The sequence below is a fragment of the Helianthus annuus genome, chromosome 15 (assembly GCF_002127325.2).
Source record: "Helianthus annuus cultivar XRQ/B chromosome 15, HanXRQr2.0-SUNRISE, whole genome shotgun sequence".
Lineage (NCBI taxonomy): Eukaryota > Viridiplantae > Streptophyta > Magnoliopsida > Asterales > Asteraceae > Helianthus > Helianthus annuus.
In genome coordinates, this window is record NC_035447.2 from 91,676,801 (window position 1) to 91,704,254 (window position 27,454).

The 27,454-nt window shown below is 39.0% G+C and overlaps 2 protein-coding genes across 4 annotated transcripts; one reads left to right on the forward strand and one right to left on the reverse strand.

The window, feature by feature from the left end:
- Positions 1–141: 141 nt before the first annotated feature.
- On the forward strand, positions 142–27,348 carry LOC110885130 (protein WAVE-DAMPENED 2-like). Of its 3 annotated transcripts, none has more exons than XM_035983941.1 (6): positions 142–1,607; positions 24,570–24,611; positions 24,835–24,918; positions 25,297–25,368; positions 25,736–25,846; positions 26,999–27,348. In XM_035983941.1, the coding sequence occupies exons 2-6, from the start codon at positions 24,573–24,575 to the stop codon at positions 27,152–27,154; spliced, it is 462 nt and encodes a 153-aa protein (XP_035839834.1). In that variant the 5' UTR covers positions 142–1,607; positions 24,570–24,572; the 3' UTR covers positions 27,155–27,348. The 3 variants fall into 3 exon arrangements, with proteins under 3 accessions (XP_035839834.1, XP_021988515.1, XP_021988514.1); XM_022132823.2 differs by lacking the exons at positions 142–1,607; positions 26,999–27,348 and adding exons at positions 22,787–23,103; positions 26,479–26,986; XM_022132822.2 differs by lacking the exon at positions 142–1,607 and adding an exon at positions 22,800–23,103.
- Positions 6,626–11,136, reverse strand: LOC110885131. Its single transcript, XM_022132824.2, has 6 exons — positions 10,307–11,136; positions 9,182–9,284; positions 8,422–8,477; positions 7,989–8,153; positions 6,991–7,104; positions 6,626–6,901 (listed from the first exon to the last, which is right to left on the reverse strand). The coding sequence occupies exons 1-6, from the start codon at positions 11,123–11,125 to the stop codon at positions 6,809–6,811; spliced, it is 1,350 nt and encodes a 449-aa protein (XP_021988516.1). The 5' UTR covers positions 11,126–11,136; the 3' UTR covers positions 6,626–6,808.
- Positions 27,349–27,454: the final 106 nt, after the last annotated feature.

A 27,454-nucleotide genomic window follows, 5' to 3' on the forward strand; every position in this document is an offset into this window, starting at 1 on the left:
CGCGTTGTAGTTTACACTACTTTGGGTCGGGGCTTGTAGAGATAACCCCTAACTGGGCCTGGCCCATTGAGGTTAGGGGAGGCCCATATCCCCTATATAAAGAGGTCTTCACCTCTTGAATAGGGCATGGCATATGGAGCCGCCACACCTTTTGTAGCTGGAAACAGGAGAGTCATCTCCTACCGGCAATCTCTACAGCTCCACTTTCTTCTCTTCTCTATTGCAGGTCTAGGTTCAAGAGGAGGAACAAGATGTGATTCTTCACCCTCATGTAGAACGCGGTCCAGTCATCCCGGCGATGAACCCGTGTTTCTTCATTGGCGCCCACCGATATGAATTCTAAACCCAACAAGAGTCACAACTCGGTTTCTTCTCTACCCGACCTTCCAGATCTGCTTTCCTGAGTTTTACAAACGGTTCTCGGTCAAAAACTTCAGGTTTGAGTTTTCTTATTCCTAGATCTGATACTTCTATGGTTTGAGAAACACATCTTGTGGTTCTTCTCTTCCCAAAGCTCTAGATACGTGTTCTTGAGAAATTCGTCCTCAAATTTTGTTTCAGATCTGAAATTTTTAATTTGTAAAAAAAAAAGAGAGGGGTGTCAAATTTGGATCTGAAACTCAAGTTTCTCTTTTGTGATAAAGACACAGATCCGATGGGATGATGTTTTCTTGTTTATCATACAACTTGAGATGAGATCTGTCCATCCTATCATGTTAATGCTAATCATATTTTACATTATCTTTCTCTGATATGGTAAAAGTGAGTTTACAGATGGTAAAGCATAATGTACAAGTGGGAGTTGCACAATCCCCTTTTATTGCTTGCCTCAAACCACTACATCGTGCATGATATCAAATTATAATTATATATGGTACAAGTTATGATGCGTGGTGTACCTCCAACCTAAAAGTACAAGTTATTTTGCATAATGTATAAGCATATTGTGCATGGGCTAATCAAAATATCTCACAATGGATGTATATAGCTGTATTAAATTTTTTTTTAGAAAGTGTGTACAGTTGTCAAGTTACAAATCAAGTTGCACAAAGTATAAACCCTAGATGCATGCACTTCCATTTGGGGGGACACATACTGACAAGACAGAAAGAGGTGTACTGGACATCCCCTATTTTGTCGCCATGTCCTATTTACACCCATCTTGCTGATCTCCATAATTTACCCGCTATAATTGGAGTCCGGTCACGCTACCACCACCGGCCATCAAAGGAAGACATCTCTTCCACGACGTCGCGCGTCAACCAACCACTGGCCACCCCGCATCAACTGTGTTGCGTACCTCGTCCACCCTGCGCACAATGAAGTGTTTTTCTCCTACACGTGATGCAAGTAAGCTTCAAACACCCGGCAAAAACCATGTCCCGCGCAACCAACTGCCATCTATGGCATGAACCACATCGCGCGCAACAATCAGCCTGCCATCTCCTGCATCAAACACGTCGCGCACATCAAACCCGACTGTCATCTACAGCATTAATCATGTCGCGCGCAACAAATCACATGTCATCTACATCATCAATCATGACGTGTGCAACAACGATGAACTAGTTTTCTCCAACATGTAACGCAAGTGAGCTTCAAACAAGGTACTATTTTGCCTTCATCTCTATTTATGTCTCAAACAATTACAACCCCATCACGCGCGAGCAAGGTCTTCATGCGCGGATACGGTCCCGCCGCGTGAGTAACTATTCATGCGCGGGGAACGGGTGCGCCTCGTGACTAAGTTTTCACGCGCGAGCAAGGTCTTCATGCGCGGATACGGTCCCGCCGCGTGAGTAACTATTCATGCGCGGGGAACGGGTGCGCCTCGTGACTAAGCTTTCACGCGCGAGCAAGGTCTTCATGCGTGGATACGGTCCCGCCGCATGGGTAAACCTTCATGCGCGGGCACGGTTACGTCACATGACCAAGCTTTCATGCGCGAGCAACTTCTACACAAACGGACATGCCCACCGCGCGAGCATGCTTTGTCTGCCATAACGCAGCGTCAAGCGAGTGTAAACCTTTTCCCGCTAGAAGACGTCACCCCATGCATGCTAGTCTCGCGCCCCTTTTTAAAATTTAAATGAATTTGAGTCTCTTTTTTTTAAGACTTTTGTTTTCTAAAAAGAGGATAATGCATGACATTTAATACAATGAAAGTTAAGAATAAATACTTGATCATGATGTCAGCCTTCGTGTGCATTTTTTGTCTGCAAATACAATTTAATAGTAAATATAAGGCCATTTGCAAAAAGGTCCCTTTGTCAAGTTTTTAGCAAAAACGTGAAGGAGTACATTATTCACGTATATTGTGCTTGTATTGGTTATATACAACCAATTTTAGTAGCAGGAGATTAGCATAATGTAACACTCTTATGAGGGTAAAAATTGTTTTCATGAATTATAAAATAAAAATACATAGAACGAGCTCCTTATAAGAAAAATGTTACGATACAATCCTTTCCATATATCAAACCCGTTGTTACAGTTTATCTTGTCAACTTACTCCAAGTTCAAGAAATAGTAACATAAGGCGGGGCGCCTCATAATACACCCGCGTTCGATAATAACACAAACAAGGTTTGGTAATACATCCAATCGGTAAAACGCAAAGAGCAATCCTCACGCACACCAATGAAGTTTAAAAAAAAATATATATATATATATATAATAAATAAGTGCAAGACATATGAGCACGTAAGTCGCCACGCGCGCATGCTCATTTACTTACGAGCGAGCAAACATGCGCCATACGCGCATGCTCCTTTACCTTTGAGCACGTAAGTCGCCGACTGGCGCATGCTCCGTTACTTATAAGCACGTAAGTCGCCGGCTGGCGCATGCTCCTTTACATTGAGCACGTAAGTCGCCAGCTGGCGCATGCTCCATTACTTATGAGCACGTAAGTCGCCGGCCGGCGCATGCTCTCTTTTAGTTATGAGCACGTAAGTCGCCGGCTGGCGCATGCTCCGTTACTTATGAGCACGTAAGTCGCCGGCTGGCGCATGCTCCTTTACATTGAGCACGTAAGTCGCCAGCTGGCGCATGCTCCATTACTTATGAGCACGTAAGTCGCCGGCCGGCGCATGCTCTCTTTTAGTTATGAGCACGTAAGTCGCCGGCTGGCGCATGCTCCGTTACTTATGAGCACGTAAGTCGCCAGCTGGCGCATGCTCCTTTACATACGAGCACGTAAGGCGCCACGCGCGCATGCTCCTCTACATACGAGCCCGTTAATAGCCTCGCGCGCATACTACATTACTTACGAGCACGTAAGTCGCCATGCGCGCAGGCTCTTTTACATACCAACACGTCGATCTCCATACGAGTCTGTTGTTCTACATACGATCACCTCAGCCTCCATGCGAGCCTTGCTGCTACACATGTAAGCACGCTAATCTCCACGCGGCCCTGCTGCTTTACATATGACCGTGCGTGTCACCCGCGCGCGCATGCTCAGCGCGCATGCTCAGCGCGCATGCTCATCCATATATGAAAACGCTTACAAAACGTAAATTGAGCTACAAATGCACGCACCACTTTGGGTATACGCAAAAACACATTGGCTAAAATAAAGTTTCGCTTACACCTACAATCTTCAAGACAAGCCACATCTCCTTGCTTCACGCCACATTGTCGTCGCGGCACACTAGAGGACTAGCGCAGGCTCGGGTTTCCACTTCATTATCCTGATGCAACTTTATGCCAATTCTCATTCGCGATAACCTGTTCAAAGTGGATTAACACGTGCAAATATTGTAGACAACAATTTACACAGATTTAAAGACTATATATATACGTATGCTTCATGGCCTAAGACACGCGCACCATGCGAAGTCATCAAAAGGTGAATATTTTAGAGTAGCCACACGGCTGTGGGCGCACTGCTACAGTTTTCCCACACTCGAAAATAACCCGAAAGGGAGACAACTCATTTAGGCCAGAATTCCACCCACTGGAGTGGTATGGTCCCAAATGCTGCATCAGTCATACGCATGTTGGGCCCTAACCACACTCAACCGTAAAACACTCAGCCAATTCCAAGACTCGTGCACAAGGCCTAACCACGTACGCGCAACCATGACAAGCTCATGGCAGTGCGCCAGTACAATTATACGCGCGCCATCAACCAGGATCAAGCAAGCACCATCAAAGCATCTAACTTCTTTTTTCCTAAGTCCAGAGCTCCAACCATTTACTTCGCGCATGGTGCAGCACTGGACTGGGGGGACTTGAAGGGGTATGGTCCCAAAAGGCCGCGCAATTCTTCCTCCAGGTCGCGTGACGGACCATACTCCTTAATCAACTACATTCTGATCTCAACCTCGCGCGGGTAGGGCAACACTCGACAACGTCGCGCGGGGTCTAAAGAGGCCAAATCAACAACTTAGCATCCTGAAGTCAAGCCTCCAAGCGCCCATACCTTGCGCAGGCCAGTACCATGTGCAACAAGGGTCGCGCAAGGATGTGGCGTAAAGGCATCTTAAAAGTACAAAGGGTACAAATGGCAGACGAAAAGAGCCAATCCGCATCCTCCAAGATCTGCTCAATCATGCCCCACGATCTCCACTAACTGGCTGATGACAGAGACCGACAATAGCAACCGCCTGCAACCAATCAGCATGCGTCAGGTTTGCCCAACTAGTATCATGTAATATTCACCGCTCCATTATCTTTACTCACATCGAAAGACAGACGCAACAAGCATGGCCAACAACTTTCCCGCACCCGAGCGACAGGTAAACCTAAAACTCAATCTTTACTTTCAAGCACTCCTAACAAGTCTAGTACTCCTACCACGCTCGCACGCGGAGCAGCACTAGACTGGGGGACTTGATGGAGTACGGTATTAAACCCGACCCGAGCGGTCGGACTTCCCGTTACCTATTGCTTTTATATCAATTATTTATTATTGTTGCTACTAACCCAACCGCGAGACCCAACGCGTTGTAGTTTACACTACTTTGGGTCGGGGCTTGTAGAGATAACCCCTAACTGGGCCTGGCCCATTGAGGTTAGGGGAGGCCCATATCCCCTATATAAAGAGGTCTTCACCTCTTGAATAGGGCATGGCATATGGAGCCGCCACACCTTTTGTAGCTGGAAACAGGAGAGTCATCTCCTACCGGCAATCTCTACAGCTCCACTTTCTTCTCTTCTCTATTGCAGGTCTAGGTTCAAGAGGAGGAACAAGATGTGATTCTTCACCCTCATGTAGAACGCGGTCCAGTCATCCCGGCGATGAACCCGTGTTTCTTCACAGAAGCAGCTTTTAAAGCAACCCAACCCACCGTAAAAGCTCTACTGCCTAAGCCCAGTAGAGGGGAAACCCCTATTAGATCCACACAAGCGTGTTTTCCTCCTGTCCATCCAAAGACCAAAATGTCGGTTGGTCTGAGGGTAGATCTTTCTTCGAATGTGTCAGTTAAGAAATTCACCGGTGCCTCTTAGCAGAAATCGCAACGCCTGAATATGTAAAAGAGGACATCCCTAATAAAATCAAGTTGAAACCCGGGAACTCTCTACAATGCACTGCATGCTCCCCAAATATCTCATCAACAGGAAATAATGGAATCATGAGGCAATACTTAAGGATATTACGCTACTCCACGGGCGAGACATATGCTGGCCTAAACCTGCTAGAGAAGAGAAAGGAGCTTACCAAGCATCTCGGCTCCTCTCTTTAGCTCGTGTTTCAAGTTTGGCCTCCATTAATATAGGACAAATTAAAAACTCACTTACTCAAACTCCAATTCAAACACCCCCTTCTAAGTTTCCAGATCTTACAAATATTTGATGTCACTTGTAGCTTTATATACCATACGGTAAAAACCAATGAAATTACATCGAGATAGAAGGTAAACGGGCAACAAGCTGCGCCGCTACCTTTTTGAATAGCAAAACTAAGTCTTTTAAAAACTATGTCCATAGATCTCAGGGTCATAATATTACTGTGCATGACCCTTTGAACTTGACTAAGTAGGTCCACAGCCTCTGGCGCAAGGAACCCAAAAGTATCGAAAGCAAATGGGATAAACACGTGCTGGTTGTCAAGGCATGCTTTCTCGTGTTTGGTCATTTTGCCCGAAGCAGCTTTAAAGGAGCATAACCTACCGTGAAAACACTACCCACTAAACCCACAAGGGGGGAAACCCCTGTTAGATCTACTACGTTTGAGTTTTCCAACTGACATATGAGTCTAATCTATAAGGTATGTTAACTAATAAGGTAACTTCTTATGACGATGCGTACAAATCGAGCTGTTTTCGAACAAACTTTTTTCTAGTCACGAGCTATTTGAACAGCGTGCCAACCTTTTGCATAGAAGTATAAAATATAGATTGTGGACTTGTGGTCAACCAGGACCAACAACTAAGTCAACAAGATATATCAGTTGAATTAGCTGGAGGGTTAATCAAGTTAATTATACAATTCTACTATCCTCTTCTATTCCTCACATACCATTTTGTTACTTCACTCAATTTATCATTTATCAAATTTATAACAAATTGCAAAAAAAGATGCAACACCTTTAAACAACTTTTCAATTTCTGATGTGAACATGGTTGAATTTAAATCCAAAACAATTATGGTCAAAAACCATGCTATTCATGCAACATAAGCTAAACTTTCTTTCTTGTTGCTATAAAACATACCATACAACCACAAAATTTGTTAATATTATTTCAGTGACATATTTGATAGCACACATTAACGTATAAAACCCATATCGAAAATTGTGTTGGGATAACTGCATCATTCATTGCCTACATATTATGTACAAAGTATCATAACAGCTTGCCTATAGAGGGCGCAACAGAGAATAATCTTCAAGCAATTCGCGCTCTGAAAGAGTATCATTTTCATTTTGTGGGGTCCATAACACCTCGACTGCCTGTAAGATGATCAAATAGTATTTATTTAATAATAAATATATATAAGAACTATTATTTCTAGGCTAGAATACAAGTGCATAGATCTCACCATAATTCTGCATGAAGGAATAGACGCCAGTTTTTGCAAGGCTTCCTTTAATTGCGCACTGCTGTTGATGGGCGGCAGTTTATGTACACCTCCGGCTGCCACGATGATTGTAATCTAACAACCAGGAAACGTTTTATGTGGTCAAGGACTTGTACACGAGTGAAATAATATGACTCGGCACAAATCCGAAATCAGAACATTTAATAGCTAAAAGAGAAAATCACAAAAGTTGTCATTCCTCTATGGTCATATCACAACAATTACACACACATAACCATTAGATATGCAATCTACTTTTTATAATATGTATGTGAATCTACATGCAAATAATAATGTATATGCAATATGGTGTTGCGTATCACATCAGTTTAATTCATTATTAACAGAAAAAGTCTAATACGTGAGTAAAAGTGTTGGTAGAGTATCTCATGGAAAAATAAGTTGTTTGTTTCTACCATGGCTATGTACATATAGGAGGTACAACACACCCAAGAAAATAATTATTTTTGTGTTCTTTCTCTAACTAATACCCCTGCCATGCTGGAAAAGTCATATTTTCTTTTTAACAATTAACATACATTCCACAAAAATTGTGTTATTAGTTTTAAAATTGGAGATATTGGATTTAAATAACCTCAACTTTCACCAATTGGCCGATAACACTCCCAATTTTCGATTTGTACACCAGCACTCCCACCTTATGTTCCTCTAACACTCCCTAACTAACCGAAACCTAACCCAGTTAGTTTTTGCTGATGTGGCCCTTTTTACTGACGTGGCATGTTTTGATGATGTGACAGCTGACGTGGCATTTTTTATGACATGGCATCTGACATCAGCTAACTGGGTTAGGGTTCAGTTAATTAAGGAGTGCCAGTGGATGAGGAAAAAGCATCAAACGGAATACTCAACTAGATTCAGTAATGAAACCAAATTCACGCAGAATATGAAAGAGAAAGAAACGTGTGTATGATGATGATAATATAAAAAGTACGCACCACAATATACTCGTTACGGAACCCATTTGATCTTTGACTTGTTGTACTTTGCTTTCTGATGTTGTTGACATTGACTAAAGTCTCCTCGTCAAACTTGCCCCTTTCTTCAATAGAAAGTTGATTAAATCGTTTCTCGCCTTCCTCTACACTCTTCTTTACATCCGCCTGCACCAAATTAGTAAAACCAAAATGAAAACATTCAATGTTCAAAAAAAAAAAAAAAACGTAATTGACCTAGAAATATTATTCCTCCAGATATTGACCAAGTCTTTGCAAGGAGAAGGTCTAATGAACGAGTTTCATTTGGATCATCTATGTGTCAAATATCCAACATGTTACCCGAATCTTTAAAGGGTCTAGTGTTATAATTGGTTGACTATGTGGCTAATTGTCTAGCAGAAGCAAGATGTAGAAGGATAAGCCAGTCACTTACAGAGGAATAACCAGAAATGCAATAATCAGGATGCCGAAGTAGAGCTAGTGTTGTCTCTGTAACCAAAACAAAATCAATTAAAACATCAATAAGAAAATAATACACACATATGCATACACACGTGTTGTACGTATATAAAGGGGTGCGTACAAAACAGAACCAGATTTAAAAAAATTAAGTAGAGAGCCAAGAGAACTGCATAAGCACTTGTGAGTTGTGCATAGTGCTTATCAGATACAGTGGGAGAGAGAAAGAGGAGGTAATGTTGTAACGCAACCGCCTTATGCGTCAAAAGTGGTTATGTAGTTCTCGTGATTCTCTACCGTAGTTGCCAATGGAGAATAGCAGACAATAGTGACAAGCTACCTATATGCTACGTAAAGATAGCGATGAAATAGTGGGCGTTATTTCATGTTTAGCGATAAACTAAAAGAAAACTTGAGAAATATTTTATACGTATATTTTATCAATAAAACAAAAAAAATTACAAAAATCTCGCTTTGTCGCTAAATTCTATATTGCGCCATCAATCCGCTTTGCCACGTAGCGCGCTATAGTGCTCGCTACAGGCGCTATTGACATCTATGTTCTCTCCTTGAAAATCGGTCATGTACTTCTGTACAGTCAACACAACACACACACATATATGTAAGCATGTATATTAGCAATAAAGTGTTTTCTTATATGATTAGCATAGTAGAAAAAAGCTAATGATTCAATAATGTATTTTCATGTAATGTTAATCTATAAACATCATTACCTTGTAATACGAAGCTCAAGCCCTCTGGGGTAGATGTATCAGCTGCCTCAGCAATCCGATTGAGATCCCTTTGTAGTGTTCTACCCATACCTAACAACCCAACCTAGAAGGTACAAGCTCAATAGTTAACGTGAACGGTATTAGGGCTATGCATTAGAAGATCTACATATCAAATCGTGCCTATCATCATCATCATACTCAGTAAATCCCACCAATAGCAAAGCTAAGGTAGGGTCTGAGGAGGAGGGTAAGATGTAGACAGCCTTACCTCTACCCCGTAGGAATAGAGAGGCTGCTTCCAGTGAGACCCCCGGCTCGATGGTAGTTTTGCATCAAACCTTGGACATAAGAAACATAACACTCGGCAATTAAGACAAAGGCCAATTAGTGCATGTACTCCCTTGTCTTTCGGCTATCAACGCTACCACATGATGCATGATTAACCATCCCCCTCTTTTAACATTATTTTCACAAAATTAGTAAAATAACGTTAAGCACATTCACTTTTCCCCCCAAAGCGTCCACACATATATACATTATATGCGCATACCCCAAGCGGGGCGTAAACCGTGCCTATCATGCATATCACATTATAAAATGCATTAGAGTGCATGCTCTAACTTGAAGTAGTTGTAGGTGAATATTAGAGTAGATTAAAGTGTGTAGCTTTAAAACACAACGGAATCAATTGGCCTAATAATTCTTTTTTTTACTCCTACATAATCACATAAACGGAATCAATTTTGCGATACCACAACAGTAGAAAATAACAAGATATCTGCTACTTGTAAACATAATAATCAGACGATCACCTTCTAAACGCAACGCCAAAGACCATTTAGATAGCTTATTACTATGAGACACGCGAAGTTAATTCATGACAGAATGTGTGATGGTCGTCACATTATTAAACTTTATATCGAGACAAGGCGTAGCTACATAGTCGTACAGCATATGATACTTTTTTATGTGTAAAAAGTTCTTGGATCCCCTACTGTTCAAAAGGGCATAAGTGGTTTTAAAAAACAATAATGGGAATACAAAAATATTTGGTTTTCAAATTCACAAGCAAGCCACATCACATCTCAATTTAAACTTAACCTTATATCATAAACATCACAATACCTGAAGCTTAAGAACACTAGTTTTCTCAGTAGCAGTAAGCACACCACCCTCATCACCATCTGACCTATCCGACAAGAACCCCGACACCAAAATAAACGCAGCAAAACCCATCATCACAAAGAAAAAACTCGACCCAACCCCAACCGCCGGCCCAACAAAGAACCCCCCACCCCCAAACGGCGTGGGAGCATAATACGGTGCCGAAAACGACACATCCGGCCCTCGGGTTCGAACACTATAGCTTCTCGAAGTGGACGAACCCGAGGAAAACGACCTCCCACCCATTCGCCCACCCGAAGCCGCCAACGCAACATTGTGCTGATCACACAACAACAACAACCCCAACAAAACCCCTGTTATTAAGGGCTTTTGTAACCCCTTTATAAAACCACTAATTGACCTCAAAATGGGCCAAATCACTTGATTCACTCCATTTTCGGTAACAATTGGTTTGAAAATGTGATCTTTTTGGGGTCTGGGGTTTGTGAAGAAGCATTTGATCTTCAAATTAGGGGAAAATGAGTGGGTTTTTTTGGAAAAAGTGATGTGGGTGTGGGGGAATTTGATTGGGGGAGAGTGGATTCGGGGTGAATTGAGGGTTTGGTGAAGGAGATGAGTGGAATTGAGCTTGGATTGAAGGAGAAATGGGGTTGTCGCCATTGGAGAGTGTTGGAGTTGCAGGTTTTCTTTACAGGGGTGGGTTTGTAATTGGGGTGTGGTGGTGAATGGATGAATGGAACAGGAAGAGGATAATGGGGATATGTGTGTTGACACCTGCGGATGGGGTTTGTCTCCTGCAAGAATGAATCTTGTTATCATGATTATCTTTTCCATTGTTTGAACTTTGTTGAAGTCAAACTACAATAAATAAAACTAATCTTTTCTTTTAACGGAAAATTTCTTTTATTCGTGTCGTCTTTTAGAGTTGAATTCAATACCTTCCTCTCCTAATATTTTTTTGTAAATGAACCACCACCCTATTGGCAAAAATAAAACTAATCTGTTATTTCTTTTGAGGGCAAATCTATTAATTAAACTCAAACAAAACCAACTTAGAGCATGGCAAATGCAGAGCATTTAGCTTTCCATTTGGCTTATGCGAATTCAGCATTTAAGGGGAATGTATCGGAGGGGGTTTTCATTTGAATGTAATGTTTTTTTTTTTTTTGGGAAGAATGATGCATTTAGTGGGATTGTGGGCTTCTATGTTTGTTTTGTATTTATTTTATTCTTTTTTTTTTAATTTATTTTGATATGCATAAATGTGTTGTACCTTATAAGGTTTAGTGATTTGTATATTACTTTATTTTCATTTCAAACACAATAATTGGACAAAATAACAAAAAGAAATTGTAATGTTTTTATTTTAAAACATAAGTTTATTAATGTTACTTTAATAAAAAAAATACAAAAGTTTAAGATACGTGTATATTAATATTCGTGTTTAGAAGTTTAATGTCTTGTTTTTATAACTTTCCATATAAATAATCTTAAAATAAAAAAATGTATATTGATAGAAATAACTTGATTATTAAAAATAAATGTAAAAGTGGTGATGATGTGGAAATAGAAGTATTAGTAAAGATGTTTGTAATATTGGAGAGAAAATGTGTATTTTTAATCTATTTGTGGAAATCTGATGTGGCAACTAAAAACGTTTGTAAATGCATTTACCACCTCGTATATTGATATTGATGATGGTAGTGTATTCAATGGGAATCAAGCAATTATAACAAATTATAATGACTTCTTCTCGTTTTATTAATATAGAAGTGGTTACCCAGTATCATTTCACTAGTAATGATTAACTGGTTGCTAATACAAATGAGTATTTTTACTTTAGTTCACAACTTTACTTCTTTTGTTTCACCCTTGAGATTTTTTGTTCTTGATATTGAGAATGTGATCTGAAAGATACTTATGATCACTCTACATTGTGTGCAATACTAACGTTTTTCTTTGAAAGTGGTATAGGTGCACTTTGTTTTTAAGATGTAAAATGTCTGCAGTATACGAATCACATCTGCAGAGATCTGTAGAAAAAAAAAATTGATCAAACATTCAAACCTCTGCAGTCTACAAGAAGAAGGTTGTTTGTTTTTCACGTATTTAGACTTCTAAAATAATCTGGTGGTGGTGTACGAATATTGGTGGTAGGTGGTGGTGGTGGTGGGTGATGTTGTTTAACCCTCTGCAAACCTTAGAAGATCTTAGAAGCAGCTGGCCAAATCTGCACCAAAAAAGAGCTCGTGCAAACATTTTTTAATGAAACGTTTTCAAAAAAACAAACAGTCTGTAGATAACAACTACATGGCTAGACATAAGAGACTGCACAATTTTTTTTTAAAAAAACAAAGTGTTTGATATATGGGGTAACATAACAAAGCACATAAGTCACGCACCGTCATCAACCTCTTAGACTACAAGGTATGGTGATGGACCATCCTTGGAGGATGATCCGCCACGTGGGCGACACGTCATAGTCCTCCCAAGGATGGATCATCCTCCAAAACTAGGGGGCATGGGAGGATGGTCCTAGTCATAGTCTACCACCACTTTTATGTTTTTTTTAATCTTCTATTTTTTTTTTAACATTTAACAAATAAAGTAACAAAATATTTTCATTAATATTAAAAAACATTACATAAACTTAAAAAAAATTAAACTTAAAAAAAATAAATTAAAAAAAATATAAACTTAAAAAAATAAATTTAAAAAAAAACTTAAAAATATCCTAATATATTAAAATAATCTACTAGTCTTCGTCTTCCATGTCGTGGCTGAGTTCGTTGGTAGCGTTGTTCCAAATGTACTCCACCAAGTCCGCTTGTAGGTTGTGATGTGTGTACTCGTTACGTAGAGCGAAGGCGTTCAAATCTTGTTGTTCCTCACTAACTGGAACAGAATTTCCAGTAGACGCGTTTTCGTCATACTCGCATATCGCTCTCCCTTCGTCTTCAATGAACATGTTATGAAGGATGATACGAGTGTACATAATGTGTCGTAACCTCCTTGGTGTTTGCGAACGTGCTGGATGTGAAATGATGTGTCATTTTTTTGTAGAACACCAAAAGCCCGTTCAATATCTTTTTATGCGCCCTCTTGAAACTTTGCAAACTTTTTTCTTTTGTCGTCGGTCGGGTGCGGGATAGTTTTAACGATTGTCGAGTACGTTGGGTAAATCCCATCGGCTAGGTAGTAACCTCGCCTGTACTCCACCCCTGAAACCGTAAAGCTTGTGTCTGGACCTGTACCCGCCACTACATCATCAAAAATCGGGTGCGTAACCGTACGCAAGTTGGCGAATGGCCGACGTACATTTTTGTAAATTACTGAAACCCCTTTGCCCCCTAGCGTCGTTTCGCAATGTAAAAAACGGATCAGACTGGGCCATGTCGCCTGCAATACGTAAAAACAGTGGACGACTCATGCGGAAACGACGTCGAAAAATCTCGGCTGGGTACACGGGTTCGTCGGCAAAATAATCGGCTACTAGTTTATCGTGGCCGGCTATAAATTTAGAACAAAACATAAATGAAATTAATTATAAAATACATTTTCAAATCTATATAAAACATAAGGAAAAAAAAGTAAAATACCTTCTTGGTCTCGGTTATATTTTGCTCGTCTAGTTAGCCGTTGGGACGACCCTTCATCAGCCGCCATGAACACCTGAGCCGCGTTCATAATCATGTTGTACATAATAGCATCCTCTTCCGAAGATGATGAATACCACGCGGACGAAGACGATGAAGACATAGAAGAAATTGAAGAAATGGAAGAAATGGGTGAAGCCATGATAATTTTTTAGCGAGAGATGGGGTGGTAGCGGGTAAAAAATGGTACAAAATATGAAGAGTTTTTATAAAAAGGGAAGAGTGGTAATAAAATGTGAGAGAGAATGGGTTGGTAGAGAGTGAAAAGTTATGAAAAAAGAGGTTAAATAGGTGAGTATTTATAAAAATGGAAGTGAAATGGGTTGTTTTTTGAATTTTGACCGTTAGTTTTTAAATAATTAAAATTCTGAATTTAATTTTTTTTTTCAAACGGTCAAAACACATCGGTCCCCACAACTTTTTTGTCATTTAGCGCGCGTCCTAAACGTCAGAACTCGGACGTTGCCGACGGGACGGGGGGGGGGGGGGGGGGGGGGGCGGCACGGTGTGCCCAGCGACGCCGGACCAAGATGACCCGGGGACGGGTGCCATACCGAGTAGCCTTGTAGACCATGGATGTATCTTTTGACACACTTTAGTTTTGAAGTGTACTTGTTAGATTGTTCTTTTATCCATTATCTTAACAATAATACTAAGAACTATAAACGCTCTTATTTTATAGAGGGTGTGAGAGTAAACCCTACTGAGTACTGAACCTATTTCATATGAGTTGGTATGAGCCAATGAGTCAATATTATAATTATCAGGCCTATGCATATAACCCAAGTAAGAACATATGTCATCACACCCCTATTTTTTTGTGTGACCAGATTTAGAACAAGGGCTTTGTCGTAGGGCAAGCGGTGTTCAAGGTAGAGGCAAACAAAGTGGCAAAACATGAGAAAGCCTGCATGGAGAATCAACATCTGTTTGTCCCGTTTGCGTTTGATACCTTTGGTGGTCTCACTCCTGACGTTGTGCGACTTTTGAATCGGGTTCAAAAAGTCGTTAATAGTAATTCTTCGTCGCTAAAGGTTTCAAACTTTGTATTTAGTAGAATTGGTTTTTCTATTCAAAAGGGGGTGGCGGCGCAACTTGTTGCCCGACTACCTGCCATTGCTTTGTAATTGCCCTTTTTCGTGTGGAATGATATTGACTGGTGCTAACTTTTAAGGAGATTTAGAAAGCAAAGTCCAAAATGAGTGTATTGCCTAAATAACCCGTTGTATAGATTTAGGGGACTAGGGTGGGAGGCAAGTTCCATGAGAAGTTCCACGAGTGATGGGAACAAACAAACCACCGCCACCATGCATTTTATCACGTGAAGAACAATTTCCGTGATTTTTTTCACGAGTGATGGCTTGTGAGTGATGGAATATGTGAGAGGGTGTAAGGGTTTATTGTTGGGTGTTATGAGTGATGACCATTGCCACTAAAAAGTTGAGTGATGGAAAAATGGTTGATGACATGGCGGAACTTGATTGGATGTTGTGAGTGATGAAATTTTTGCAAGTGATACCACCCCCACCGCCCTTAGTAGACTAAATCGATCCGTTGTGTTATTCTAGTAAACTCAAATGGAGACCCAATGGATAGAGTCTTGGGTTCTCCAATGGAGACCCAAGTTCAATCCCCACTTGTGTCACTTTGGTGAATTAGACAATTATGGATAGAGTCTAGCCTCCTTGTAGGGGTGCCAGGTTTTATCCTGAGCCTACCCGGGTTTTCGTCCCACCATGCGTTACGCCAGAGAGTGTTCAGTGTTGATCAGTTCTGTTTAAATATAGTGGAAAACATGTAAATAATACCTGTTACAGCAGACAGGCCAGCAGAGAATCCAGTCAGAGATGCAGCCATCGAGTTCGACATACTTGTCAGGATGATCTGGTTCCTCCTTAGGGTGTAAGATTATGATGGTGATGAACCGAGACTAGGGAGAGAATCGGTTGGGGAGGGAGAGCCGATTGTGATGTTATGAGGGTTGTGTGAATTGTGTAATTGTCTAACCCTTAAACTCTCTAATAATCTCCTTATATATACACCCAAGAGGAAACCTAATTAGTTAATAAGAGTAATATGGTCCATCAACAATTACCAACTAATTATTAATAGGTTATTATTATATTTTGATCTAATATAATATAAATGATTATAATGGCTAAAAGATTAAATATTATATTAATAATATATTTAATCTCACATTCTCCCACTTAGCCGAGTAATCATTTATCATGAGTATTAGATGAGCCTGGCCAGGAGTTAACACTCATTTTAGCCTTAAACCAAACTATAGCAGAGAAATACAGCCTTTGAATCATCATTCGACTCAGGACCCCCATTAATCATACTATAGCCTCAATTTAAAACCTAATAGTTATGATCAAAATACGCATAAGCCCTTTAGCGTCTGATTTGTATTTATATTTGTCTATATGTCATTACACCGGCAGAACATATGTTAGAGACATACAAAATCATACTGAGGAAATTTTATTAATTAAAACGTAAGCTAGGACAATATGCCATTAAATAAGGTCTTTAGTAAGTCCCATATTCGATACATGTTCTTCGAAAACTTTAGGTGGGAGATCTTTAGTCATCGGATTCACAAGCATATCTTTAGTACTAATATACTCAATACAAAGATTATTTTCCTCAACTCGTTCACGTACGAACAAATATTTTGTATCGAGATATAAACCAGCTTCAGTCGAACTGTTACTGTTCGAGAAACTAACGGCAGCTGAGTTATCACAGTAAAGCTTCAATGGTCTAGAAATGGAATTAACGCTTTTGAGTCCAGTTATCAGATTTCTAAGCAACATTCCATGACAGGTTGCGTTGTAAACAGCAATGTATTCTGCCATCATGGTGGAAGTTGTAGTTAACTGTTGTTTATGACTCTTCCATGAGATAGGTCCGCCTGCTAACATAAAGATGTAGCCCGAAGTGGATTTCTTTTCATCTTTGCATTTGGCAAAGTCAGAATCAGAATAACCTACCACTTCTAAGTGATCACTTCTTCTATAAGTCAGTTTATAGTCTTTCGTCCCTTGCAGATATCTAAGGACCTTCTTAGCTGTTTTCCAGTGATCTAGACCAGGATTAGTCTGATAACGGCCTAGCATTCCAGCAATATAAGCGATATCTGGGCGAGTACAGACTTGAGCATACACCAGGCTCCCGACTACTGACGCGTAAGGTGTCTGGCTCATTTGCTCCTTTTCAACCTCTGTTGTCGGACACTGGAATGAACCGAAAACATCTCCCTTAACTACTGGAGCAACGGAGGGTTTGCACTGTTGCATGTTGTAATGTGTAAGGACACGATCTATGTAAGTCTTTTGAGACAATCCTAAGATCCCTTTGTGTCTATCTCGGTGAATTTCGATGCCAATGACGTAAGAAGCATCTCCGAGATCCTTGATGTCGAAGTTATGCGAGAGTAACCGCTTCGACTCATGCAACATGTCTAAACTATTACTTGCCAATAGAATATCATCTACGTAAAGGACAAGTATAGTAAAGTTACTCCCACTCATCTTGAGGTAGGTGCATTGATCCACTTGATTCTTCATAAAACCTTGCCTCTTCATGACTTCATCAAACTTGAGGTACCATTGACGTGATGCTTGTTTTAACCCGTAAATGGATTTCTTCAACTTACAGACTAGATGCTCCTGACCTTCAGGTTTAAAGCCTTCAGGTTATTTCATGTAAACATTTTCGTCTAAGTCTCCGTTAAGGAAAGCAGTTTTGACGTCCATCTGATGTAGCTCTAAATCAAAATGAGCTACTAGGGCCATTACGATCCTTAATGAATCTTTACGAGAGACAAGTGAAAACGTCTCTTGATAATCAATTCCCTCTTTATGAGTGTAGCCTTTTGCAACCAATCTCGCTTTGTAGCGTTCAACGTTCCCATTCGGATCCAGTTTTGTTTTGAACACCCATTTACAACCTACAGGTTTAACACCGTTGGGTAATTCTACCAAATCCCAAACGTCATTTTTCTTCATGGATTCAAGCTCATCAATTATTGCTTTGTTCCATTCAGAAGACTGATAACTGCTAATGGCTTCATTATAAGAGATAGGATCGTTGAGCTTTCCAGCATCCATTTCAGTCAGGTAGGTAACATAATCATCCCAATTAGTAGGCCGTCTTTGCCTAGATGACCTCCTGAGTTGATTATCGGGTTCAGCGTTGTCTTGGTTTTGAGCGTTTGATGTGCCTTCGTTATGAGGTATAATGGGTTCTGGTTGTGGAGATGGAATTTGTGCAGTGGCTTCAGGTGCAGTTGCATGGGGTACAAGAGGAGTAAACGGAGTAAGGGTAAGCGGCGAGTCTCCCCCCCCCCCCCCCCCCGCGTCTTGTACTTCTTGCAATTCTTCGTAAGGGTTGGTACTGCTCCCACTGACCTTGAAATCCTCCAGGAACGCAGCATGCTTGGTTTCAACAATACGAGTGACATGGGAAGGACAATAGAAACGATAACCCTTTGAATGATCAGGATACCCGATAAAGAAGCAGGTAACTGTTTTAGGGTCAAGTTTCCTTAGGAAAGGATTATAGAGTTTTGCTTCAGCAATGTAGCCCCATACTTTCATATATTTAAGACTCGGTTTCCTTCCTGTCCAAAGTTCATAAGGAGTTTTAGGGACAGACTTAGAAGGAACTCTATTGAGTATATGAACAGCTGCTTTTAACGCTTCAGTCCAGAGGAATAATGGTAAATTAGTGTTGGCTAACATACTGCGCACCATGTTCATAAGGGTACGATTTCTTCGTTCAGCGACACCATTCTGCTGAGGTGTACCAGGCATGGTGTATTGGTTCACAATCCCCTGGCCCTTACAAAACTCATAAAATGGACCAGGAGCTTGACCCACATCAGTATGTCTTCCATAATATTCACCGCCTCTGTCTGATCTCACAACTTTAATATGATGATCTAATTGCTTTTCAACTTCAGCTTTATAATCTTTAAAAGTTGTAAGAGATTCAAACTTTTCCTTAATAAGATACAAGTACATGTAACGAGAATAATCATTAGTGAAAGTGATAAATGAAGTATGTCCTGTTATGCCAGCGATTTGGTAAGGACCACTAATGTCGGTATGAATGAGTTCTAATAAATTAGAGCTCCTAGTGGCACCTTTCTTATTCGCTGATGTCATTTTGCCTTTAAGACATTTGACACATGTTCCAAAATCAGTGAAATCGAGAGGAGGTAAGACTTCATCCTTTACGAGACGATTTAATCGTTCTCTTGAGATGTGGCCTAAACGTTGATGTCACAACATAGATGAAGTCTCTAAGTCTCGAATTTGTTTCATCTTTGTGAGTGATTCATTGATATTATATGACAACAAAGATTTGGAAAAATTATCATCTAGTTCTAATCTATAGAGACCACCATCCAAAATGCCAGTACCATAAACAACGGAATCATAGAGAATAGAGAGTTTGCGATGACCATGAGAAACCACAAAACCATCCATGTCTAACTTTGGTCCTGATACAAGGTTCCGAGTTACCTCAGGAACATATAAGGTATCATAAAGTTTAACACATAAACCAGTTTTCAAAAATAATTGTAATGTTCCTATGGCCTTCACTTCTAATTCCCGATCATCCCCAACTTTAAGTGTTCTTTGGTTTCTTCCCAGCTTCCGGATTGAAAGGAATCCCTGAGTAGAGTTAGTTACATGAATCATAGAACCAGAATCAAACCACCAAGAATTAGTAGGAACATTTAAATTAAAGGACTCAAGTATCATGAAAAAATCGTTACCTTTCTTAGCCAGCCACTCCTTGAAGTCAGGGCATTCCTTTTGCTTATGTCCTGTTTTCTTACAGAACTTGCAATAAGGTTTGCCTAAGGAGATCTTAGAGCTGGAAGGTGCACTTGTATTAGGATTTGGCTTTTGAACTTTAGAAGCATCCTTCCTTTGATGATTGTGCTTCCTCTTCTTAGAGTTGGAGGTTGTGAAGTTAGCAACATCAGTAGTGCGATCCATCTTCATACGCTCTTCCTCCTGTACGCCCATAGCGACCAGCTCACTCATCGTCCATTTGTCCTTCTGAGTGTTGTAATTGATCTTGAATGCTTCATAGGACGAAGGAAGCGAAGTGATGATGAAGTGAACAAGAAAACCATCACTGATTTCCATCTCTAGCCCTTTCAGCTTATTGGCCATGTCATGCATCATCATGATGTGCTCGCGAATGCCGCTCCTCCCATCATACTTAGTCGTCACCAGCTTGAGGATAAGAGTGCTAGCATGTGCTTTTGATGTTCCTTTGAATTGAGCCTCCACAGAAGCCAGGTAGGTTTTAGCATCTTCAAAATCAGGAATGGCGCCTCTAATAGCATTGTGAATGGATTGCTTCATGAACATGAGAGACATGCGGTTACATCTAGTCCATTTTTCATGAACTATCTGATCAGCAGCAGTACTTTGAGTAGTAAGATCTGCTGGCTTATTCTCTCTAAGAGCATAATCGAAGTCTAGCAATCCTAGTGTAAGCATGAGGGCATCCTTCCATTCAGCAAAGTTATCACCAGTCAAAGGTGGAATCCCGCAATTGGGTGCTGATAGTGGAAATAAGATGAGCAAGTTATGATACTAAGAAAGAAGTCCTAATGTGATCTAAGGGCATGTTATACTAAGGCAGGCATAAATAATGACCATTTTAATTATGAAGCTGTGATATTGTCTATTACTAACATCAAAATAATAGACTTAGTTAAAAAATTCTACTTAAACGAAGACAAATCAGCTTTGGCCAGAAGTGTAATCATTTAAGTATGTGTGCAAAGTAATCGTGACAAATCAGCTTTGGCCAGAAATGAGACAATCACTTTAGTTATGCACTTGTCAAGCATGCTAAACATAAATGAATTAAATCAGCTTTGGCCAGAATTAAGACATTTCACATTTGTAATGCAAACTTAACATAGCTTTTATAATACTTGAACAATAAATAGATGTATTAAATCAGCTTTGGCCAGAATTAATACATCAGAAGCTCATTCAAGTTAAGCTATTTTGGTTTTGTAAAAAATCATCTGATTCTGATTAGTTAATTAAGTGTTAACAAAACCAAGTATTTAGTTCACATCAAACAACCTAAGGTAATGAGGTCTCGAGTTAGGTCTCGACTGAGTTTTGAGATCTCGAGTCAGTTATGAGGTCTCGAGTCGCAACCTTAGTCTCGAGTTGTAGCCTTATGGTCTCGAGTCGCAACCTTATGGTCTCGAGTTGTGACCTTATGGTCTCGAGTCGCAACCTTTGTCTCGAGTCGAGATCTGATGGTCTCGAGTTGTAAAGATTTTAGGCCCTTTGTCGAGATCTCAGTGGTCTCGAGCCGAGACTGTTGTCTCAAATTATAAAATTTTGAGAACCTGATGATTTTGAGTCGAGACCTTATGGTCTCGAGTCGAGACTGATGGTCTCGAGTCGTAATCTGATGGTCTCAAGCCCACTGTTAATAGCTGTCATTGTGATAATAACTGAAAACTCAAACTTTTAGGAATATGTTTCCTATTTTGTTGCTGATCTAAACTTATCAAAGATTTCGAAAATAATAACTGAAAATCTATTAACAGTTTTCGAAAATTTTAATAGATAAAATTCAGATCAAAATCAGTAAAACACCCACTAATCCGGATTATATTCCAAAACTTAATGAATTTTCGAGTTTTCTTAGAACAAGTGATGAACCCTAAAAAATAAAAAACATAATTCTGGGTTCCGAATCTAAATTTTAAGATTTTTATTAACAGATTTCGGATATCAATTTACCCATAATGATTTCGAGTGACATAATAAACCATCCTTTACACAAAAACAATGATTTCGGCTCAAATAAAACCGAAAACAGCCGAGATTTTTAAGGCTTTAAAATTTTCTGTTTTCCAGATTTTTTTGATCCCAGAATAATGGATACGAAAACAGAACTAATTTATCAACATATGCTCTGATACCACATGTTGATCAGTTCTGTTTAAATATAATGGAAAACATGTAAATAATACCTGTTACAGCAGACAGGCCAGTAGAGAATCCAGTCAGAGATGCAGCCATCGAGTTCGACATACTTGTCAGGATGATCTGGTTCCTCCTTAGGGTGTAAGATTATGATGGTGATGAACCGAGACTAGGGAGAGAATCGGTTGGGGAGAGAGAGCTGATTATGATGTTATGAGGGTTGTGTGAATTGTGTAATTGTCTAACCCTTAAACTCTCTAATAATCTCCTTATATATACACCCAAGAGGAAACCTAATTAGTTAATAAGGGTAATATGGTCCATCAACAATTACCAACTAATTATTAATAAGTTATTATTATATTTTGATCTAATATAATATAAATGATTATAATGGCTAAAAGATTAAATATTATATTAATAATATATTTAATCTCACATTCAGCACTTGTGGTGGCATAATATTTGTCAAGTGACAGTCGGCGGTAGGTTTTCTAGGGGAACGTCCAAGCCAAACTCGAAAGCCAGCGTGAGTCTGGTTAAGACAACATAGTATGACCAGAATGGGGCAACATAGCTCGTCAATTTGGAAAGTGTGGTTGCCTAACAGAAGAAATTCGCCATTCAAAAAAAAAAAATATTTACCTAGATCAACTCAAATTAACTATTTAAGTTATATTTAATTCTTTAAGCTAATTTTTTTATAACTTATCAAATATTTAAGCGTGTTTTATATTAACGAAAATAAGAGTGGGTTTCTTTTGGATTAATGACAGAACAACTAGTCTCATCTGTGTTAGCAGACGTAGATGGTCTTTTTCTTTGAGTTTACATGGGTAGGCTTTTGTTTGTAGTTAAAAAAAGGTGGCCCAACTAGAAAAAAAATACACCACGTAGCGGGTGAGTTGTATGTACTGCTTAAACGAACGTAGTACAATATTTTTGTAGGGATCACCAAATCGAAGAAGGTCGTCATGCAAATGAACAACAGACCGAGAATAACGGTTTTGAAAATGGAGATTCATGATCCACCATTCAATTCAGAGCGAGAGATAGATAATGTAGAAGAATTTAGGTTTTCATTTCTTTGTTTTCAACGAAACAATTCCCGTTATAGACCGTGAATATCACAACACATCAACTCGTATGTAATTTTTCCTAACAATCTGCTTCCTTAAATTGTATCAATTATTCTGTAATCGTTTAGTTATTATGTTTGATTTTAGTCTGATTTTGTATGTGTGAGCTAGCTAGCGCTTATGTGTTTGATTTTGGATTTTTAGGGTTTGTTTATGCGGACGAAAATTGAGTTTTTCAGAAACTTGAAAATAATAATTAATTAGTGTTATTGCGTACATATTTTGGAATTAAGGCGTTACGTTATTAAGATAATTGAAATAGGTTTGCAATGTGAGGGTTATTGACATCATCATTTGATGCATGGGTGCTCATCAAATGTGAAATGAGGCAACTCAACGCTGAATATCTCATGTTTGATTTTCGGGTTCAGTGGTACAATTTTTAGGGGTTTTGGACATGTTTTAGGCTTGTTTAGGGCTAGTTTAGCTGTTTAGGTTGATTTCAGGTTTGCTTTGGGCTGGTATAATTGTTTCAGATGGTTTTCGGCCGAAATGTGGCTTGAAACATGTGCCCGAGGGCCTGAAAGTTGGGCTTTTGAAGCGAAGCGAGAAGGCTGCCCTTGGCCTAAAAAGTGGGCCCTAGGCTCTCACCTGGGTGAGCCTTGACAATAGAGTCCACGACCTAATGTGTCAAGGGTTACATTTTGTTCTGTGCATTTGCAGAAGAAATTTTGCATAAAAGACTTGTTAGGATTTATTAGCAAGAGTTGTGAAAGACACTTGTTGTTAAAACCCTTGATCAGTAGTTAGCAACCTATGAGCTCGTTTTGGCTGGAGTTTGCGTAAATTAGAATCAGATTGGTATTTGGGTGCCATGAATGATGTTTTGACAATTGGGTGGTCTTAGGTAAACATTCTCAATAATTGGTGTCTCTGTTTGGGTTTTGTATATGTAGGCTTGCCTTTTTTTTCTTTGTTTTTTTTTTTCCTTTTCAGGGTTGCTTCTTGGCTATTAGTTAGCTGTTTTGAAGTTTGTGGTTATGATAAGGTTAATAAACACTTCTGGCACACACCTTTCCTCAAAATGTTGAGGCACTTCCAAAAGATATGCAGGAATCCAAGCGTTTAAGCACGTTTTGAGTAGTTACGATCTTCACACATTTGGCCCATCACATTGAGCTCACCTTGTAACTTCGTATTTAATACTTTTTAGTTGATATGCGGGTTACACACATGGGCCTACTCAAATTTAAGCTTGCAGTAGTTATAAAAAAGATGAAAAGTGCATAAGGAGAAAATTCAAAATAATTGAATGGAATGTAAGCAACTACAGTTACCTAATAGCATGATCGTTCGTTACAATAGCTCCTTTGTCCATCAATCTTGAATAAATAAATAAATATCGTCTTTTTTCCTTGCAAACGAAGGCATTAGTAATCTAGACTAAACAATATAGGTTCATCTTCAGACTTCAAATGACTATAACACATCACTCTGGTAGTTAATTTTAATTCTACATTAATTTCTGCAGGTAATGGGCAATGGAATTGAGGATGAAGATAAGACCCCACCGGTATACATATTCTTTATGATGTATCATTCTCCAATTTCAATATATGTGTGTGTGTGTGTGTGCAAACAAAGGAAATGATTAGTCACATGATAGTAATTAGTTAGGGGTGAAGACATTTGTTGGTTCTTCAAATTATCAAACAAGATAGTTACTCTTTAGCTTTCTCTGTATCCCCTTCTAATATATTTTTCATTTTGATTTATAATAAAATATTTCTGCGCAGTCAGCTAGATCTCGATTACCAGGAGTAACGGTTGGAGTAGCTCCCTCTTTTAGAAGTGCTGAACGTGCTGAGAAACGTAAGGAGGTAATTTCCTAGTTCTACTTGCATTTTTTTCTGTAATTTCCTGTAGACATTACCTTACTTGATTATACAGTACGTTCTTTATTTAGTTATAAAGCCCTTAGAGGCTAAAGCCTTGATTTTGGAAGTGCATTTTCTAAAATAGTAATTGGTTGAATATATATTCTTTTTACATGCAATTTACCCATGAAATATAACAAAGTAAACTTTATAAAAGGTACTATAGATATATTTTTATTGGTTTTTAAATACATGAAAACGAAGATATGATTTATTACCAGCTATCAATGATAGCAAAAGAGATTATACAAAGCTTTAGTAACCCACACAAGGGTCATCTAAATAATAACATTGTATTCTTATAGTGGTATTTTTTTCTAGTTCCATATGAAGCTAGAGCAAAAGAACCAAGCTTTGGAAGCAGAGAAGATGGAATGCCAAATGAGGGCCATGGTAATGTTGAGATAAGCGATCAAATGGCTAAAACTGTTAAAACTTATCTAGAAAACAATAAAGATATTTTATAAAAAGACCTGTTTAGTAAACGGGCAATAAGTTGTGCCGCTACCCCTTTTTAATAGCAAAACTAAGTCACGGTGTATTTAAACACTCTCATCGTAATTTTTTTTTTTTCAAAATTCATGATTATTATTTTGATAATGTAGTTTTGTAACCATATTTAATGGACCAGTTTCATACAAGTTACAAAAAGTGATGATGGGCCTCAAAAGTGCTGCGGTTTAATCTCAACCCGCTTTGACCCGTTACCCAAAGCTTGTCTTTTTTTTTCTTCATAAACTTTGCTTGATGTTAATGGTAGGAAGAGGAAGAAGCAGCTATAAAGGAGCTCCGAAAGGGCATGGTTGTAAAAGCACATACTGTTCCAAGTTTTTACTATGAAGAACCTCCACCCAAGTTTGAACCTAAAAAGGTACATGACCTTTCATCATCTTAAACAAATAAACAACATATATTTTATATTTAATTATTTTATAAAGGCAATTGGATTTTAATAATCTAAACTATGACTCATTGATCAATAATAATTCTTACTGACAATGTGACTAGTGACACTCATAACTTTCACTTTCGTTGCCAATGACAATCCCACTCTAATGGAGAAGTAGTTAAAACAATTTACAACATTGCCACAAGGATATTATCAGTCAATTGTTCCTTAGGGGGCATACAGAGCTACGCTTCCGTTATAGTGGAATTGCCGTTGGAAACAAAGTGAACTTTAGGAGTGTTGTTGGTCACATTGCTAGTATGAATTATTATTATCAGGCAATGGTTTGGATTATTAAATCCACTTTTCCTTTTATAATATCAAAGTAGTTAAGAAAATGAGATTAAATAATTCCACAAACAAATAGCAAGCTCTAAGCATGCCAAAACCAGCAACGGAGACTAAATTCTTTTTATCGTATATATTTTACTCTATTTTATAGCAAGATAGAAAAAAAATCTTACCTCCTTTTCATCCTTATTGCTATCGTTGCATCAGAATGTTTCAATGTGGTAATTGTGTCACGCTAACGGGTTTGCAGTTTTGGTTTCCAGGTTTATGGGTTCAATTGATAAACCCGAATATGGCTCATATATTTAATCATGTCAAAGACTTATGAAAGTAACCCAAACACCTGTGTGACCTGTTTATTATCTAAACTGTTTAGCAAGTCAAAACAGATTAAATGAGTTGGAATCAAGATGTAAACGGGTTAAACAAGTCATAAATGAGACGTCATGTTATAAATGGGTTGTAATAAAATTGTAAACGAATTAGACATGGTGTAACTGGATCGGGTTGGTGTACAACCGCAAATGACCTGTTTGATTAACCGTGGGCTAGACATGTCAACGGAAACACGACATGTATATTAAATATGTTAACACTTGCCAACCCAAAACCTGGTTACTTTCATGTTAGGCCTTTGTCGTGTTTGTCCATCTAACTAGACTTTAGGCATCGTGTTAGAATAACGGTTTCACAACCACAAAAGCATAGCGAATGCTTGTATTTCGTTTGCGAGTGGGTGGATATTTTTTACTTCAGTATTAAAAAAATTTATAAAATTTACAGATGCCTGTGACCCGTGCCAAATCACCCAACTTAACCCGGGGAAGGAGCTGCAATGGTACACGCCATTTATCCATGGATGGCAGGGGCCCGTCTTCACGGGCTACACCTCTCAAGGGACGGCGTAGTATTACTCCAAATCCCAAGAGGAATAAGTAATCACAAAGTAAGAATTGCCCAAAACGGGCCGACGAGGCTCGACCATAAACTATATCTTGTAACTCAACCGCGAACAGCAATACAAATGTTGTTGTTAACTCATGAATTTAGTCTTTAGTTTTGTTGTACTTCCATTAGAAGTAGTTGTGTACAGAGTTTTCAACTTTTGATTATAAGTTCATGTACGTTGCATATAAGTTTTTTTTTTTTTGGTATATAACTATTACTTTCTTACATGCATATCTAGAATATATTATGTTTAGTTCAACCTGTTAGGGTTCTTGGCTCTTTGTTACTTGT

Excerpts from the sequence above, each read along its gene's own strand:
- LOC110885131 (XM_022132824.2), bottom strand. The coding sequence starts at position 11,125 with ATGATAACAAGATTCATTCTTGCAGGAGACAAACCCCATCCGCAGGTG. Across the intron at positions 8,154-8,421 it reads GCATTTCTGGTTATTCCTCT|GCGGATGTAAAGAAGAGTGT; the intron begins GTAAGTGACTGG and ends AATTTGGTGCAG. Across the intron at positions 6,902-6,990 it reads TTCCTTCATGCAGAATTATG|GCAGTCGAGGTGTTATGGAC; the intron begins GTGAGATCTATG and ends ATCATCTTACAG.
- LOC110885130 (XM_035983941.1), top strand. The coding sequence starts at position 24,573 with ATGGGCAATGGAATTGAGGATGAAGATAAGACCCCACCG. Across the intron at positions 24,612-24,834 it reads ATGAAGATAAGACCCCACCG|TCAGCTAGATCTCGATTACC; the intron begins GTATACATATTC and ends ATTTCTGCGCAG. Across the intron at positions 25,847-26,998 it reads CCAAGTTTGAACCTAAAAAG|ATGCCTGTGACCCGTGCCAA; the intron begins GTACATGACCTT and ends TAAAATTTACAG.